The sequence below is a fragment of the Microcebus murinus genome, chromosome 22 (genome assembly GCF_040939455.1).
Source record: "Microcebus murinus isolate Inina chromosome 22, M.murinus_Inina_mat1.0, whole genome shotgun sequence".
Taxonomy (NCBI): domain Eukaryota; kingdom Metazoa; phylum Chordata; class Mammalia; order Primates; family Cheirogaleidae; genus Microcebus; species Microcebus murinus.
In genome coordinates this window covers 7,733,004-7,751,355 of record NC_134125.1, presented here as the reverse complement: position 1 = coordinate 7,751,355, position 18,352 = coordinate 7,733,004, and the positions used below count along the sequence as shown (strand labels likewise).

The 18,352-nt window shown below is 57.5% G+C and overlaps 1 protein-coding gene and 1 long non-coding RNA gene across 2 annotated transcripts; one reads left to right on the top strand and one right to left on the bottom strand.

Annotated features, from left to right (window-relative positions):
* Nucleotides 1-3,860: 3,860 nt before the first annotated feature.
* On the bottom strand, nt 3,861-10,145 carry LOC105878695 (uncharacterized). Its single transcript, XR_001157436.2, has 4 exons — nt 9,974-10,145; nt 6,944-7,061; nt 5,803-6,059; nt 3,861-4,475 (listed from the first exon to the last, which is right to left on the bottom strand). It is a non-coding gene; the product is annotated as an uncharacterized LOC105878695 (long non-coding RNA).
* An 825-nt stretch (nt 10,146-10,970) lies between these two features.
* Nucleotides 10,971-17,500, top strand: PHETA1 (PH domain containing endocytic trafficking adaptor 1). Its single transcript, XM_012778386.3, has 3 exons — nt 10,971-11,110; nt 13,037-13,177; nt 14,958-17,500. Exon 3 carries the CDS (start codon nt 14,978-14,980, stop codon nt 15,650-15,652), a length of 675 nt encoding a protein of 224 aa, XP_012633840.2. The 5' UTR covers nt 10,971-11,110; nt 13,037-13,177; nt 14,958-14,977; the 3' UTR covers nt 15,653-17,500.
* The last annotated feature ends 852 nt before the right edge of the window (nt 17,501-18,352 follow it).

Below are 18,352 nucleotides of genomic sequence, written 5' to 3'. Positions count from 1 at the left end.
CAAAGAAATTAATTGGCCAACTAATACATATAGAAAAAAATTAGCCGGGCATGGTGGCGCATGCCTGTAGTCCCAGCTACTTGGGAGGCTGAGGCAGAAGGATTGCTTGAGCCAGGAGTTTGAGGTTGCTGTGAGCCAGGCTGACGCCACGGCACTCACTCTAGCCTAGGCAACAAAGTGAGACTCTGTCTCAAAAAAAAAAAAAAAAAAAAAAAAAAAAAAAAAAAAAGAAATAGGGATGATAGTAAAAACTAAGTTAAATGAGTCACCTGTAAGTCGCTGTCACACAGTAAGTGCTCAATAAATGCTGCCTGTTATTATTTTTAATTTCCAAGGCACAAATCTGATTATGTGCCATGTCTCTTCCTCATTCTAAACCCTCCCTGGTTCCCCATTACCTTCTGAATAAAATTCAGACTCCTCAGCCTGCCATTCTAAGGCGTCACCGTGTCAGCCCTGAAGACCTCATTTCTTTATTTTTTTTAATTTTAGCCTTAGTATGGGGGTACAAGTGTTAAGGTTACATATATTGCCCATGCCCCCTCCCCCTCGAGTAAGAGCTTCAAGCGTGTCCATCCCCCAAACGTTGCACATCTCACTCGTTATGGTTGTATACACCCCTCCCCTCCTCACACTTCCCCCCTCCCGACACCCGATAAATTTTACTCCTGTATAGGACCTCATTTCTTTTTTTTTTTTTTTTTTTTTTTTTTTTCAGACAGAGTCTCACTTTGTTGCCCAGGCTAGAGTGAGTGCCGTGGCGTCAGCCTGGCTCACAGCAACCTCAATCTCCGGGGCTCAGCGATCCTCCTGCCTCAGCCTCCCGAGTAGCTGGGACTACAGGCATGCGCCACCATGCCCGGCTAATTTTTTGTATATATATTTTTAGTTGGTCAATTAATTTATTTCTATTTTTGGTACAGACGGGGTCTCGCTCAGGCTGGTTTCGAACTCCTGACCTCGAGCAATCCGCGCGCCTCGGCCTCCCAAAGTGCTAGGATTACAGGCGTGAGCCACCGCGCCCGGCCTCATTTCTTGATAATACCCACCCAACACCCTTGCCCTGGTCATACCCGACTTCTCTCTGTCTCCTTCTGTTTCAAGCTTCCAGACCTTTGCCACACCGTTCCCACTGCTGGACATTCCCTTTCCCTTTCCTCTGCTTGGTTAACTCCTACACATCCTCCCAAACCCTCTGAAATGTGACCTCTGCCTGAAGTCTACCCCAGTTCTTTGGGCCACCTCCCGGACTCTGAGGGCGGGCGGAGTTGTGTCCATTCCCTGGCGCCCACAGGAGCCCGCACATAGTAAGTGTACACAACACTGTGCTGAGACGAAAGGAAGTAGCAGGTACTTATTTGGTGGATGGTGACTCTAAAACCTAGGTTTCTGATGGGAGCTGCGCTGGTTCCACCTCTTATCTAAGCCTCAGTTTCCTCATCTGCAAAACTTGGAGGAGAATAGCTCCTACTGCACAAAGTAGTTGTGAGGATTAAATGAAATTACGTGTGTAAAACCCTTAACACGGCCTGGGCTAGAGTGCACCAGCCTAGCTCTCAGCAACCGCCAACTCCTGGGCTCAGGCGATCCTCCTGCCTCGGCCTCCTGAGTAGCTGGGACTACAGGTGCATGCCACCACGCCTGGCTAATTCTTTTTATCTTTAGTGGAGATCGATCTTGCTCAAGCTGGTCTCAAAGTCCTCACCTCAAGGGAATCTGCCGCCTGGGCCTCCCAGAGTGCTGGGATTACAGGTTGAGCCCCCTCAGGCCTTTGTTTGACACTAGGAGGGGGTCACTGAGCACAGCCCGACACTCCCCTCCGCGGCCAGGCCGAGAGCAGCATGGAATGTGAACTAAAGCACACAGCCCCTCCACGGTGAACCGTAAGGAACGGGTGGGCCGAGCAGCGGATACTCCTCAGCCACAGCAGGAGCGACGCGCCCGTAACATGCTGCCACGTGGAGACGCGGCAGCCTTATGCTCCGTGAAAAGAGCCAGTCGTGAAAGGACAAATGTCACGATTCCGCTTACAGAAAACACACAGAAGAGGTGACTCCATAGAGACAGGAGACCAGGGGTGGCGGGGTCTGGGGCGAGGGCTAGTGGGGAGTGACTTCTAATGAGAGTGGGTTTCCCTTTTGGGGTGATGAAAAGGTAGCTGGAGGCCGGCCAGGCTGCACAGCCCCGCTGCCTTGAATGTGCTAAATGCCACTGAATTGTATTTTTAAAGGGTTAGTTTTTTGTTATGTAAATTTCCATGTCGATTTTTTTTTTTTAATGCGAAGGAAAAAACTGTTAGCTAAAGGAGCAGGATTTGGGGGGTCTGGGGGTGTGCCCCACTCTATTCCCCCAACAGCCCCTCGCCAGCTCAGGCCGGAGCCGGAGGGGCCCGAGGCAGGGCCTGGGGGCTGCGAGGGGCAGGTGGTCCTGGGCCCTCTCTGGGGGATGCGGCCTACAGCTGCTCAGGGAGGGGCCGCAGGCGGCCAGAGGGGGACAGGAAACTGAAGTCATGGCCAGAGGCACCAGGGCAGAGGCGGTGGCCGGCTCTGGTGGCAGGAGCTGCAGTGTCCTCTTTGGGCTCTCGGGCTATCGGACCATCAGTTCCCAGAGAGAAGAGGATTGTTATCTGCTGGGCCTCGGGCCCCTGAGTCACTTCCTTTCAGAAATCAGATTCCACCTCCCTGGGCTGGGCTGGGGGTGCCTGGCCAGAGCCCCTCGGCCTTGGCTTCTTTGGGGCCAAGAGCAGGACTCTGGGGCCAGCCGCCCGGGTGCGCCTCTGGGCTTTGCCACACACATTGGCTGTGTGACCTTGGGTAAGTCACATCCCCTCTCTGGGGCAGCAGAGGCCACAGGGCCGTGGAGAGGAGGAGAGGAGAGAGGGAAGCATCTGGCAAGACTCTGAGAGGCAGCGCAGGAGTGCGGGGGAGGGGGGGAGGGGTCGAGGGGGGAGGGGGGGAGCGGGGCGGGGGCGCAGAGCCCACATTTCCACATGGGCGGCAGGGGACAGGGGCTGGGTGACTTCCCCTTGTTCTGGCAGCAGCACCTGATTTTCCACACACTCCCAGGTCAAGATGTTCCCCGGGGCTGCTTTTCTACCCCATGCCCCAAAGACCGGTTCAGGGATGGGCAGGTGGCCCCACAGGGCTAGCGACTCCATTCCAGGCTTGAGCAGATGGGTCTGATAAGAAAACACCTCGTTAGTGTTTTGGAGCCTGGAAGAACCCACTCAGAGCCAAGCCAAGCCCAGAGCCGACAAAGGCTGTACGCCTAGATCCAGCCATACCTGAAAGCAGTTATCCTGGGACTTCTCAGCTGTGTGAGTCAGTCATTTCTCTTTCTGGTCAAAGCCTTTTTGTGTGTAGCTTTTAGCCACTTGGCAGTCACCAAGGAACACCAATGGGTCCTCCTAGCCACTACATCACCTGAAGGTCCCTCTTGGGCCTGTCATACCTGAAATAGGAGGTCGAGTTGGTCCCGTTTGAGTCAACTGGGATGGCTCGGGGGGTCGTGGGTCGGAGGCTTGGAGCACCAAGGGCGGGTGGGCCGGGGAGTTGGGGCCCTGCAGGGTGAGGAGAGCACAGTGCCCGCAGTTTGAGCTGTGCTGAGCCGCTATGTACCAGGCCTTGTTCCAGAAGGGGTGACTGTTCTCATGCCCAGAGACAGTTGGCAAGTGAACCCTTAAATAGAGTGACAAGTTAGGAAGGGGCACGGAGCTCAGTGAATCCTTCCAAAAACCCTTCCAAAAACCCTCACCTCCATTTTCCAGATGAGGAAACTGAGGCTCACAAAGCTGAAGAGACAAGCTCACACAGTGACTCAGATTCTAGGCGGGGATTTAAATCCAGGTCTGGCACTAAAACTTTTAGTTTGTATTAATTTTTTATTTTTTTGAAACAGAGTCTCGCTCTGTTGCCCAGGCTAGAGTGCCGTGGCGTCAGCCTCGCTCACAGCAACCTCAGACTCGTGGGCTCCAGCGATCCTCCAGCCTCAGCCTCCCGAGTCGCTGGGACTACAGGTGTGCACCACCATGCCCCACACAAGTTGCTCCAGGAGTCCGGGGCTTCATGGGCGAATGTAGGACCTCCCCTGCCCTCCTGCAGTCCTGGGTGTGACTCAGGGACCACGCTTGCCTTCAGGTCCTGACCTTGACCCCACCGCACACGCAGGGACATACGTACTGAGGGCAGCGTCCGGCTCCTGGTGGGGTGCGAGTCATCCGGGGGAGGTGTCGTTGGCCTGTGGGTTTTGCCCGGGCCAAGTCTGGGGAGGCTTCCTGGGATGTGAAGTGGAGGCAGCCAAGCCAGCAACGTGGGCTCTGGGATCCGACGGGCTGGGGTTCGAGCCGGCTCCTGTAAAGGGAACGCGGCCTCGGCCTCGGGCAGTGTCTCCTGGCTGTTTGCAGTCGGTGAACCTCAGAGATTTAAACTGCTCCTTAAGAGAAAGCGTCCGGGAATTTGGGGGTCTGCAGCAGGGCTCTGGGGGAAGAAGAAAGGCTCTGTAAATGGAGGGACAAGGGGATGAAGAGATGAGTTGGCGAGGCCACCTTTTACTTTTTTATTTTATTTAAAAATATGAAGGGGGTACAAGTGTCTTTGGTGCCTGGATGAACTGCATCACGCTAAGTCAGGGCTTTTGGTGTGCCTGTCACCCACCAGAAGAGTGCACGCTGTACCTGACAGGTGAGTTTTTATCCCTCACTCCTTCCCACCTGACGCCACATTTTAAAGCAGGGCTCACCAGTGGCCCGTGTGACACTATGGACGGCAGCAAGACCTTCCCGGTCTCGGGGCTGGCAGCAAATTCTGCTCACACCCAGCAGCCCGGGCCTCGCGCCCATGGATAGAAGTGGGGGGACGCCGGCCCTTCCTATGTCCCCTCCCCTGCCCGAGCGTCTGTGCTGAGGACACTTTCAGTTCCTTCTTGGGGTGGCTGGCTCAGTCCCGTTCCGGGGCGGGGCGGCCACTGTGGAGGAAACTCCGATGCCAGCCGGGACCCCATCTTCCGGCTGGTGGCTGAGCGAGGGGGCGGTGGGGAGGGTGGGAAGCTGAGACCTGGAGGCCCACGGCGGGGCCTGGGGCCCAGCTCAGGCACCGCGTCATGTCCCCGCCACCGCGCACCTACTACGTGCCAGGCACTGCCAGGCGCTGAGACACGCGGTGAACAAGGCACACCGAGCCCCTGGCCTCCCGGACCTGCCTTCTAATGGGGGGGGGGGCGATGGGAGGGGCCGTCACAGGCGCGGCCCAGAGTCATCAGACCCAGACACGCTGCCTGCTGCCTGCTCCTCGGTCCCCTGCACACCGGCTCCTCTCCCCAACCTCTGGGAAAAGCCCGCAGCCCTCCCTGACCTGCCCCCACTCCTGTGCTTCCTGCCTCTGAGCTTTGCATTTGCTGTTCCCTCTGCCAGGAATGCTCTTCCCGGCAATTTGCAACTTTTGTGCCTGGACCTTCTCAGGGAGACCATCTTCCCCAAGGAGTCCCGCCTTCCTGCCCTGCTCATCGTCCTCCTCGGCTCCCGACTTCAGGGCTGTGCGGGTGGCCGCCGCGTCCTTCTTCCCTGCGGTTGGGGGGGGCAGGGCGCTCATCTGTCTGTCTAAAAAATAATAATTCGCTGAGGTGAAATTCCCGTAACATCAAACGAACCACTTTAAAATGAGCAGTTCTGTGGCATTCAGGACATTCGCCGTGTCGTGAAGCCACCATCTCTAGTTCCAGAACATTCCCATCACCCCAGAGGGAACCTGTGCCTGGGAAGGGGCTGCTCTCTGTCCCCTCCTCCCTCAGCCGCTGGTGACCACTCACCTGCGTCCTGTCTCTCCCAAGTGGCCTGTTCTGGACGTTTCATATAAACGGACCCTTTGGAGCCTGTTTCACTCAACACCATGTTTTCATCCACTTTGTCGAGTGGATCAGAATTTTGTTCTTGGCCAGGCTCGGTGGCTGTTATCCCAGCACTTTGGGAGGCCAAGGCGGGAGGATCGCCTGAGCCCAGGAGTTTGAGGTTGCAGTGAGCTAGGCTGATGCCATGGCACTCCGGCCCGGGGTGGCAGAGCAAGAATCTGTCTCAAAAAAAAAAAAAAAAAAAAAGCATTTTGTTCTTTTGTGCGGCTGAGTATATTCTACCGTACAGATGTGGCAGCTCCATTTGCCCGCTGCCGCAGGTCGGGCCTGTTTCCATCCCTCGGCTGCTGTGGAATCCTGCAGCCACAAACACTCCTGGTCGTGCCTGTCTTCTGTTGTCGCCAGCAGCAGAATGGAAGCAGAACGCCTGTCTTTGTAACTAGTATCCCCGGTGGTGCCAAAGCGGAGCTCAGGAAATACTGACTGCAAGAACGACAGGCTGGAGGAAGCAAAGGCATTTGACTTATCGGGAGGGGAAGAGTTGGCCCCTTCTGGAAGGGGTGATGGTGGAGTGAAGGCTTACAGGGTGACGGGGGTCCCCGTGAGGTGAGGGTGCATGTGGGAGGCAGTCTTCTGGGCAGGGGACCAACTGGGAACAGAGGGAGGCCAGGTAGCTGAAGCAGGGAGAGGAACGTGTGTGAGGAGGCTGGGGTTGGGGGCCAGGGTCAGGCCAAGGAAGGCCTTGTCACTGAGGGGCAGGAGTCTGGACTTGCTCCTGAGGCAGTAGGGAGCCATGGAAGGGCTTTGAGCAAGAGAGTACCAGGACTTGATTTGACGTGAGTTCTAAGACGATCCCTCCGGCTGCTCAGTGGAGAATGGGCTCAGGAGAGGAAAGGGTGGGAGTGGCAGAAGGGAGACCAGAGAGGAGGCTGCGGCAGCCGACCTGGGGAGCGATGACGGTGGCCTGGCATGGGGAAGTGGTGGCAGAGATGGAGAAGTGACGGATTCGAGACGTGGTTTGGAGGTAAAATCAGGACTTGGTCATGGCGACCACGGCCCAGTTCTGGTTCCCAAATTCCCCCCTGCAGTCCTCCTGACTCACCCGCTTCTCTCCACACTGCTCCGCCTCGCAGCCGCAAACACGCCGGGCCGTTCACAGTAGCCAGAGAGCGGAGACAATCCAGTGTCCCTCGGCGGGTGGACGGACGAACAAATGCCACCTGTCTATGCCAGGGAATATGAGTCATAGAAAGGAACAAAGCACTGACATGTGCTACAACACAGATGTACCTTGAAAACATGATGCTGAGGGACAGAGGCCAGACACAAAAGGCCACGTGGTGTGTGATCCATTTGTATGAAATGTCACCAGCCGGCAAATCCATGGAGACAGAAAGCAGATGGGTGGTTGCCAGGGGCTGGGGGGAAGAGGGTACAGGGTCTCCTGTTGGGGTGATGAAAATGCTTTGGAACTAGATAGAGGGCACAGTTTCATAACATTGTGAATGTCTATTCACTTTAAAATGGTTAATTTCTGTTATGTGAATTTCACCTCAATTAAGAAAAAATGAATAAGGAACCACCACAACAAAAGAGATGCCTGACTCTTGCTCTCTGACTTCCGCCTCCTTCCCCCATGTCAGCCCTCGAGGGGCTCTGACAGCCGGGAGGCACAGCGTTCCTGGGATTTTTCTCTACTTCAAGGCGCAAATGCCCATGTGCCTGGCATTTTCCTTTCCTGGTGAGGGTGTACATTTGGGGACATCCCACCTTGCCTTCCCTGTCCTGGGAATTATGCCAGTGTCAGTGTTAGCCACTGCATCCAGGGGCTCTGCCAATGCCACCTGGTAGGTGTCTCTCTCCACATCTTTCTTGTGCCCGCCTTCACTGTCAGGCAGGCTCTGCCCCCATGGGGGCAGGTTTTGCTCCCCCCACTTAACAAGGTCTCAGGTCTCAGCCCCATTGGCTAGGCTTGGGTCACATGCTCATCCCTGAACCAATCATCATGGCCAGGGGCGTGGACCACGCTGACTGCCCAGGCAGAGGGAATGGGTAACACATCTCTCATGGAACTCTTCGTGTCTGTGTGTGTGTGTGTGTGTGTGTGTGTGTGTGTGTGTGTGTGTGTCTGTCTGTCTGTCTGTCTGTCTCCCCAGGGGCACAACACATCTATTCTCTGTGGTCCACAAGTCCTGTCTCCTCCAAACAAAGTGAAGCCCAGAGCAGGAGGGGCCTTCCCGTAGGCCAGAGGCTCAGGACCTTCTCTCCGAGGCCAACCATGTGCTGATGCAAGGCAGACCCGTGACACCTTAGGCACCCACGAAGCACAGGCTCGGTGTTTGCTGACAGTGTGGCGGAGGGACAGAAGAAGCCTTGGAGCAGAGGAGAGTGAAACCGTCCCCTGCTAGAAAATCATACCCAGGGCTTAGTCGGGAGCCTTCCTTCCCATGGGAAAGCTGAGACTGTCTTTTTATGGGTCCTTTTATCTAACAAGCACTTAGTAAGCACCTACTGTATTCCAGGCACTGGGAACACGGCAGTGTTGAAACAAAAAAATCTCAGATGTCATGGAGATCACATTCCAGGGGTATGCTCCATTCATCCCACAAGCATTTACTGAGCACCCACTGTGTGCTAGGTACATAGTTGGTGCCTGGTCCTTTTGCCTATTTTTAAATTAGGTTGTTTATCTTATTACTGGCTTGTTAGAGTTCATTATATATGGAATTCAGAGCCTTTGTTAGAGATATGTATTGAAATTTTATTTTCTTAGTTTGTGGCTTATTTTTTTCTGATGGTATCTTTTGAAAAGCAGAAGTTTTTTTTTTGTTTGTTTTGGGGTTTCTTTGAGACAGAGTCTCACTCTGTTGCCCTGGCTACAGTGCTGTGGCATTAGCCTTGCTCATGGCAACCTCAAACTCCTCTGCTCAAGCGATCCTCCTGCCTCAGCCTCCTGAGTAGCTGGGATTACAGGCATGCACCACCATGCCTGGTTAATTTGTTCTATATATTTTTAGTTGGCCAATTAATTTCTTTCTATTTTATAGTAGAGATGGGGTCTCACTCTTACTCAGGCTGGTCTCAAACTCCTGACCTCGAGCAATCCGCCCGCCTCGGCCTCCCAGAGAGCTAGGATTACAGGAGTGAGTTACCGAGCCTGGTCAAAAAGCAGAAGTTTTAAATCTTGTTGAAGTCCAATTTTTAATTTTTCCTTTCACAGATCATGCTTTTTCAGTCTTGTCTGAGAAATCTTTGCCTATACTAACGTTGCAAAGATTTTTCTCCTATTTTCCTCTAGAAGTTTTATGGTTGAGCTTTATGAGTAGGTCTATAATTGATTTTGAATTAATTTTTATGCGGGACAGGAGGTAGGGGTCAAGGTTAGTTTGTCTATATGAATACCCAGTTGTTGCAGCCCAGTTTGATGAAATGACTAATCTGGACTTTTCCCTCCAAATCGTCTTCATTTTTCTCATTACTTAGGCCCTAAAGTTTAGAGTCATTCTGGACTCCTTTCCCCTCTCTCCCTCATTCCCCACACCCAGCCCATCAGCAAATCTTACATATATTTAAAAATTGTGTCCTGAATTTACCACTTCTGTCCCCTTCCACTGTCTCACTCTGCCCTAAGCTGCCACCACCCTCCCTGGTCTCCTCGCCTCCACCCTTGCTGCCTGCATTCCATCCTCCCCGGGCAGCCAGGAGGGACAATGCTAGAACTGAAACAGCTCACAGCCCTGCTCTGCTCAGAACCCTACAGGGCTCCCCATTCTTCTCAGAGAAAAGGCACAATCTTCCCTGTGGTCCCCAAGGCCCCACAAACCTGGCTTTGCCAACCGTCTCTGACCTCATTTCCTGTTACTCCTCCACTGACTGGGCTCCAGCCCCACTGGTCTCCTCACTGTTCCTCAAACACCCCAGGATGGTCCCATTGCAGGGCCTTTGCACGTGCTGTTCCCTCTGCCGGGAACACCCTTCCCCTCGTGGCTACACGCCGCCCTCCCTCATTCCCTCAGGACTCTGCCCTTCAAAGGGGCCTTCCCTGACCCCTTTGCCTAAAAGCTGCAGTCCCACCCTGGTCTTCCTACCCCATTGCCTTGACTTATAGTCACGCATCATTTCCATAACTTACGTTATCCATCGTCTCGACTCCCGGCTGCTCAGGACCAGTGCCTGGCACACAGTAGGCGCTCAGTGAGAGGCTGCAGAACAAACAGATGATCCTGGCCTGTCTTGTTTCTCTTGCCCTTGGGCCAGGACTGGACAGGGATTGGGATGTGGAGGGTGGTGAAGAGGAGGTGGCAGGAACTAGAAATAAAGGAGGGTTCAAGGGGGTGGAACTGTTATTTTGGGCAGGACAAAAAGAACAGCAATTCCCATTTACTGAGCCTACTGTCGTGCCACGCACTTTCTAGACGACGACTGTCTATTTGACGGATGAGGTAAACCGAGGCCTACAGAAGTGAAATGATTTCACTAAGGACACACAGCGATTCAGGGGCTTAGTGCGACTGGAATGCAAGTCTGCCCAACTCCAGAACTTTCTTTCTTCACCTGGGGCCAGGGTAGGATAGCTTGGCCTCCTGTACATTTATTTAGAGCAGGGCTTAGTCGGGAGCCTTCCTGTATTGACTTTGTCAGGACGCTTGAAATGTCCTATGTTATTTTTTCAATAAATCACAGATTTTCAGGATTTGGAGATATCTTTCAAATTTAACTAAGTGTTAAATTTGTCAAATCTGGCAACCCCGGGCAGAGGGAGCTGGAACTCCAAGCCTAGGACTTCAGCGAGCGGCCCAGGACCCCAGTGCTTTCTGCAGGCCAACCCATTGCCTGTCCTTACCTTTGGAACCACCGCTGCGAGCTTTCAGGGCTGGAATCTTCTTTTCTGGGATAGGGCACTGGGGAATTGCGAATCAGGCGCGGTTCCTTTAAGAGTGTTTTCGGGGGCGGGCTCACGGGGGCGTGGCGAATCCGGGGCGTGCCGGGTCGGGGCCGGCCAATCGGGCGGCGGGAGGAACGCGGGGCGGGGCCCGGCGCGGGCAGGCCGGGAAGGGTTAAAGGGGCGCGCCCGCGGGTCGAGGACAGTCCGGCTGTCCCCGCCTCCTTCCGTCGGAGCCTTTGCTCTCGGGCGGCTGCGCCCGCCCGGCCACCCCGGAGACAAAGCGCCGCCGCCGCCGCCGCCGCCGCGCGGGTCCCGGGCCATGGCCGGGCCGCCCCCCGGCCCCGCGCCTCCCGCGCCGCCGCCGCCCTAGGCCTGCGCCGCGAGGTAAGGCGGGCCTGGCGGGGGACCTGCGGGCGGACCTCCGCGGGGACGTGGGATCGGGGTCGGGGCTCCTGGGCCTCGGGCCGCCCAGAGAGTACGCCCCTGGGCGCCTGCCGTCGGAGGTTGCGCCGGTGGCACTTTCCCCAGTGCGGGGCGAACTTGGCCGCTGACCCGCCAGCCCCGTGAGGGACGTCCGCCGCTGGGGGCCCTGCGGCCCGGCCCTCCGCGGGCTCCCCCATGCTGCCGTCGGCCGCCCCTCTGCGGCTCTGGCTGTCCCTGACGGAACTTGGGAGGCTCCTACGCACGACACACAAAGGGACAGAGGGCAGCCAGGAGCAGGGCCACACCTGGAGGACCAGACTGTGCAAGGGGCAAGGGGCGCCGTGCCTGGGGCGCCGTGCCGGCGCCCTGTGGCCCCTGCTGGGGGGCGCTGGACAGGCGGCTCTTCAGTGTTCTTGGCACATGTTTTTCAGCCTGTGCCCGCCACACCCTCTTCCCCAAGCCCCGGGGACACTCAGGGCATCTGGATTCAACTCCAGGACCTGCCGTTCTGACTTCTGTCCTTGAAGTGAGTGCCAAAGCACCATGCCTCAGGTCCCCAGAGTCTGGGATCTGGGGCCCGCTGTGCCCCTAGAGACCTTGGGCTAATTATTTGCCTTTTTGACAGCCCCTTCCCTGAATGCTCACCACCCACCAAACATTTTGCAAAATGACTGATTTGAGGATTAATGGGTTCAGCCCTTCCCAGGAAGATGGACATCAATGTTCCCATTTTGCAGATGAGGCTGTAAAGGCCTCAACTCACAGCAGTCATAATATTTGCAACGCCTTTCCCGTAGTTTGCCAGCTGTTCTTCCTTATTTAGCTCATTGAAACCTCTCCACAACCCATATAACAGAGGAGGAAACTGAGGCTTGGAAAGGTGAAGTGACCTGCCCAAGGTCCTCCACCCTGGACTGGCGGAGGCAGGCACTTGGCCCAGGTAGCAGAGCGGGGCTGGGCTCCCTCCAGTCTCCCGCCTGGCCACGGGCTGTTGAATCATCGCAGCTCGCACAGTGGACTCTGAACTTGCTGGAAAACAGCGTGGGGAGGTGAGCCAGGGACCAGGCCTTCCCTGTAGGCTGCAGCTTGTGCCCCTGAGGCTTCCTGCCCGCCCCTTTCTAGCCGGGCTGGAGGTGGCAGGGGCCGTGGGCAGAGCAGGGTCCTGTGCTGGCTGGTGACCTTGGACCAGTGTGGCCCCATCTGGGCAGTGGGGCACAAGGGCTGTGGAATGTTAGGGAAGCTGCTCTTCCTTAGGCCTTGATGGGGTGGAGGGACCCCAAGAGCAGTCCCCCACTTGGGTTGTTTGCCCAGAGCATGTGATTCTGGGCACAGCACTGTGCCTTTGGGCAAGTTGAGTAACCTTTCTGTGCCTCAGTTTCCACATCTGTGAATGTGGGGTGGGGAACGGACTCTTTGTCAGGCAGCTGTTGAGAGGTTTAAGAAGATAACTGATTCATTCTGCAGGTATCTGAGCACCTGCGACAAGCCGGGGCCTGGGATTCAGACTAGCAAGCCCTTGCCCTCCTATGGCAGGCAGACACGACCCAGGTGATTTCAGGCTGAGGCCAGGAGAGTGACTCGGGGGGTCTCCGGTACAGCCGAGATGAAGGATGAGGCGCTGGCCATGTGAGGTGGGGTACACAGAGGCTGAGCACTGGTTTGGGAGAGGCTGGAAGGGCATCACCTGGACTCAGTGATCAGAGATGGGGGTGACAGGGAAACCAAGGGCCATTTGCTGACATAGGACACATTGGGAGCATTTGGGGAGGCTGAGAAGGATGTCAGCAGCAGGTACTGTGTGCCTGGCCCTGTGCTCTGTGCCTTCCATGTGGTCACTGTCTCATCATCACAACCCTGACTTAGGCGCTTTATGATCCCATTTTACAGATGCAGAAACAGAGGCCCAGAGAGGCTAACAGCTTGCCCGAGATCACCCTGCTGGATACTGCAGAGCTGTCATTTGAACCCAGAGAAGAGTAGCCGAGCATCGCTGGGCAGAGGGCAGGGAGGCCAGCGGTAGCCTGAGAGGTAGGAGGGAAACTGGGTGAGCTGGCAGGAGGTTCCTGTAAGAAATGGGGCCAGGATCCATGTGGGAGTTGTTTGGTTGGGTGGTGGTGGGGGGGCAATGCATGAATCCCATTTTTCAGGAAGAGAAACTGAGGCTCGGAGAGAGACAGCCTGTGTCTGAGAGGCAGAGTGGGGATTAAACGCCTTGAGCCTTTTAGAGCTCAGGCTTTGGCCCCACCACTGGGTCAGCACAAGCTGATCTTACCTTCTGAATCACAGCTCATGTTGCCGCTTGCAGGAAGCCTCCCGACAGCCTAGGTGGGTGACACGAGGTGGCAAGGACACTGAGGACTTGGTTGGGAGCGACTGCCCCTTCCACCCTAGGTCAGGTGTGGTCAGCTGCTCCCACGAGAGCCCCCACCCAGACCTCATTCCTCCAGAGCCTGAGTAAGGTACCACCCAGGGAGAGAATGAACGTTAATTAAGCTTCTACTGCATTCCAGGGACTTTGTATACTTCACCTCTTGAGAAATATAGCTGCCACCCTATGCAGGGTGTGGCTGTGTAGTGGGAGCACGAGGTGGGACCTCAAAGTGGCCACGGAAAACCCCAAGGGGAGGTGTGGCCAGTCTGGGGCCCCACGTGCCACCTCCTGATAAGTCCTACCTGGCCAGTGTCGCCCCCGTCGTGTACTCCTTGGGGGGAGGTGGATGACATCTCGGTGGCCAGTGCAGAAGTGGAGGTTGAGCCCCGTGTGTCAAATGAGTAGGGGACGCTCCCTGCCCCTTGTTCCCTGTCAGTGGGCCCAGCCCTGGCCCGCGGCTCTATTCACATTGTTTCCTAACAGCCGCTTCCGCCTCTCTGACTAGGTCCCCTTGCCCTCTGCATCAGCCCCACTGGCCTCCAGCACAGTGGCAGCTGCCCACCCCCGGGCCTTTGTACCTGATGTTCCCACTGCCTGGCATGCCCTTCCCCCAGATGTCCCCCTGGCTCCTGCCCTCACCTTCCCTGGACCACCTACTAAATCAGATGCTCTTCCTGTCCCTACGCTCCCGACTCCCGTTTTTTCCTAGGGCACGTGGACCTTCTGGCAGACATGTTATCTGTTTGTTAGCCATCTGCCTCTTCATCTCTTGCCACTAGCACGCGGGCACCGCCAGGGCAGGGACCCTATCCCTCTTGTTTATTGCTGTATCCCTGGTCCTAGAAGAGTGCCTGGCACAGGAAAGGTGCTTTATAAATATTTCGTGAGTGAAGTAGTCCCTGCAACTCTCTGAAGGAAGTTCTGCTTGTGTCCCCATTTCATGGATGGACAAACCAAGGCCGAGTCACGAACTCAGGGCTGGGACCTGGCAGGATGGGAAGGCCAGCTGGTCTCGTTCCCCAATGATGGAGGCAGCTGCCGCAGCTGACATGAGGCCTGGGTCTGAATTTCAGCCCTGTCCAACCTGCTTTGTTACCTTGGGCAAGCAATTGGCCTCTTGAAACGGGAGCATTGCCAGTCCCTGTCACCTAAGGTTGCTGCAAGAGCAAATGAGTTAATATATATAAAATGCCCGGCATGCCGCAGGACTTCTCAAGGTTAGTTTGGGGGTGCAGGACACTAGCAGGAGGGGTGTAAAGCTGGCTTTGGAGCCAGTGAGACTGGGGTTCAAGTCCTTTCCCTGCTCCTTAGGAGCTGTGTGAGCCTGGGCAGGCTGCTTCACTCTGCGAGCCTCAGTTTCCCCCTGCGTGCGGTGGGCACTGGGAAGCTGGGGGGCCCATCTGCGGCGGGCAGGGACTCACAGCTGTTCCGGGACAGGCCCCAGGCCCGCTGGCGCCATGAAGCTGAACGAGCGCAGCCTGGCCTTCTACGCCACGTGCGACGCGCCGGTGGACAACGCGGGCTTCCTGCACAAGAAGGGCGGGCGGCACGCGGCCTACCACCGGCGCTGGTTCGTGCTGCGCGGCAACATGCTCTTCTACTTCGAGGAGCCGGCCAGCCGCGAGCCGGTGGGCGTCATCATCCTGGAGGGCTGCACGGTGGAGCTGGTGGAGGCGGCCGAGGAGTTCGCCTTCGCCGTGCGCTTCCCCGGCAACCGCGCGCGCACCTACGTGCTGGCGGCCGAGAGCCAGGCGGCCCTGGAGCGCTGGGTGAAGGCGCTGTCGCGGGCCAGCTTCGACTACCTGCGGCTGGTGGTGCGCGAGCTGGAGCAGCAGCTGGCGGCCGTGCGCGCCGGGGCCCGCGCGCCCCTGTCCCCGCCGCTGTCCCCGCCCCTGCCCCGGCGGCCCAGCGCCCTCCCGCCCAAGGAGAACGGCTGTGCCGTGTGGAGCACCGAGGCCCCCGCCGGCACCGCGCGGCCCGGCCCAGAGCCCCCGCCGCCGCCGCCCCGCCGCCGGGCCTCGACGCCCCACGGACCCCTGGACGGGGCCCCCTTCGCGCGGCTGCACGAGTTGTACGGCCAGGAGGTCCGGGCCCTGCGCCGACAGTGGCTCAGCAGCCGCGCCCAGCCCTGAGGGGCCCAACGGCACCAAGGCTCCTGCTCTAGGGGGACGCAGGCCCAGCCCTGAAGAGACAGGGGCCCTGGGTCAAGGGACACGGTGGTCAAGGCCAGCCCTGCAGGCCCTGGGCGCCTGGTCTCGAGGACTCAAGTGCTGAGAAGGTGCTGGATTCTGAGGGGCCGTTAGGACCGTGTGACCCAGAAGGCCCAGCCTTGAGGAGACCGTCATGCCTGACTGTCCCAGAATCCAGGCCCTGCAGGAGCCTCCGGAAGCTGGAGGTTTCTGGAGAACTCGAGCCCTGGCCTGAGCAGCCCAGCAGGGGCCTCTTGCTGGCAACAGGCCTCGCTGGGCCCTCAGCTCAGATGGCCAGCAGCACCCAACGGCAGTCCCCACCTGAGAAGCAAATGCCTGGCCCGCGCCGGCCCTCCACGTGGACGGAGGGGCTGGGCACGGCACAGCACACGGGCCTTGCCCCGCCTGCCCGCCCCTTCCAGAAGCAGCAGGCACAGAGGGAGCTCAGAGGGCTGGGGACGCAGGCGCAGGCTTTCACGCGTGACCGGTAGGGTGAGCGCGCCTGGTCCCCAGGGCTCCTGGCCTGGGGTGGGCTGAAGCAGGACTTTGCCTGGGCCCCATGCCAGGCCTTGAGGCGGTGCTCCTGGCACGGCAGTGGCTCTCTGGCCTCGGGCCATCTTTGTGCCCTCACCTGGCTCTCCTGACACTCCTTGACTGTCTCCTTCAGTCTCGTCCCTGGGGAGCCAGCTCTTCTCTCCCGGGCCGGGGCTGGGCCCTTGGGAGCTGCCTGACCTCTGGTCCTGGGCTGCGCAGTGTGGCCTGAGCTGAGGCCCAGGTTTCCAGCAGGTTCGTCCAGGGAGGGGGGGCCGCAGCTGACTCACCGCCTGGGAAGGGCCCAGGTGCCGACCCCGTGGCAGAGAAAAGCCGATGCAGAGCTGGCACCGTCCCTGCGGCTCCAGGCAGCGCCCCCTTCTGAGCCCAGCTCGGGATCTGGCCTTGCCTGCCCGCTGCCCCCCTCACCGCAGTGCCACTGCTCGCCCAGGTGAACCTCGGGGCTCCGGCCCTCAGCCTGGGTCATGTTTACAGTCCTCAGTGCCCTGCGTGGGGCGCCCTGAGGACACCTCCACCCACCTTTATTTCCAAGGGGCTGCCTCTTGGTGACAGACTCAGCTCCGCAGCCCCTTCTTTCTGTCTCTGGGGACTCTGGGGTTTTGGGAACATGGCAGGGCAGGGTGACATGTGTCCGCAATCACAGCCTGCGCAGCTCGCTGCTGGCTCAGTGGGCTGGGGCTTCAGCTTGAATTTTATTTTTAAATACCTAGGGTTTATTTTTTTCTGGCGACAAAGCTTGGTGTTTTCACACGTTTTGTTTCCTGCTGGCTGGTGGGAAGGGATGGGCCGGCTCTGGCGACAGGGGCAGCCTCGGCTGGAGCAGCGCAGCTCAGAGATGCCAAGGTGCTTCTGGAGGGGCTCTCACCCAGTTCTCCCCCTGGCAGGTGCCTCTGGGGACCTGGTACGGCTTCTAGAAGCCTCCACCCAGCTTCTAGAAGCCTGGGTGGTGAGGGCGGGGGGTGGCTCTCTTCCTCGGGCTCCAGAGGAGGGTCAGGACCTGCCCAGAGCCCCGCGTCCTGGCAGACCCAGCTGGCGGGGGTGAGGTGTGAGCCCCAGTCGTAGTTCAGGTTTACAAACTCTCAAGGTACAGTGGCCCTGGTCTCCTAGGGGACAGTAGTGGGGGATGTCCCCCTGCCAAAGCACAAGATGAGGTCAGGCTGCCTCCGGGCTTGGGTAGGGGAGACATGTTAGGCGTCCTGGGAGGGGGACGCAAGAGCTAAAATAAAAGTGTGTCAAGTCCTGGCTGGTTGTGTCATTTTCCCCCCATAAAAATCACAATTGGTTTGCGTGGCAGGCCCCCCGGGGACTTGACTAGTGTGTGGTCCCCGTGGTTCTGTCAGGCACATTCTCACAGCCTCTTCAGGCAGATCCTGGCCCCATTTTACAGACAAGGAAACTGAGCCTCAGAAAGGGTGTGAAATTTGCCAGGGCCACACAGCTGGAGAGCATCAGAGCAGCGATGTCAACCTCGGGGGTCCTGTGGCAGGACAGAGCCTTTGGGAGGGACATGAGGGAACATGGAGCACAGAGCCAGTTCCTCTGCAGAGCCAGGGAGGGGAGGAAAGGCAGGACTTGAATGTCAGCTGTGGACCGAGACCTGAGAGTTGGAAGGGAAGTTAGTGGTGATCAGATCAGGGTGGCAAATGGAAGAGTCAGGACCTGGCTCTGCTCACTGCCTGGGGACCTGGGTGAATTCTGGCACCAACACCTGTTCAGAGAGAAGGATGCTGCAGTGGATTAGTAATGTCTGCTGTGAGCACCTGGTGGAGGGTCGCAGCACTCACGCTGTGCATCTGCTCTCTCGGATGGATGGAGTCAGTTTGCTGGGCTAATGGGGGGTTCATGGAAGGGAAGGGGGTGGCCCAGCGTGAGGGACTAGGTCCTAGGTCCACGTCCTTCCTAGGACTTGGAGCTTGGGTCACAGGTCTCCCTCACCAGTCTGGAAAAACCATGCACAATTTAGGAAGATGTGGCTTAGGATGGGCAACCTACAGCTCTCATGTTCAAATTCAAGAAATGAAAAATATTAAGGTCAGGGAATCATGCCACTTGTGAGCATCCAGCACATGCTGAGTAATTCTTTCCATCTCT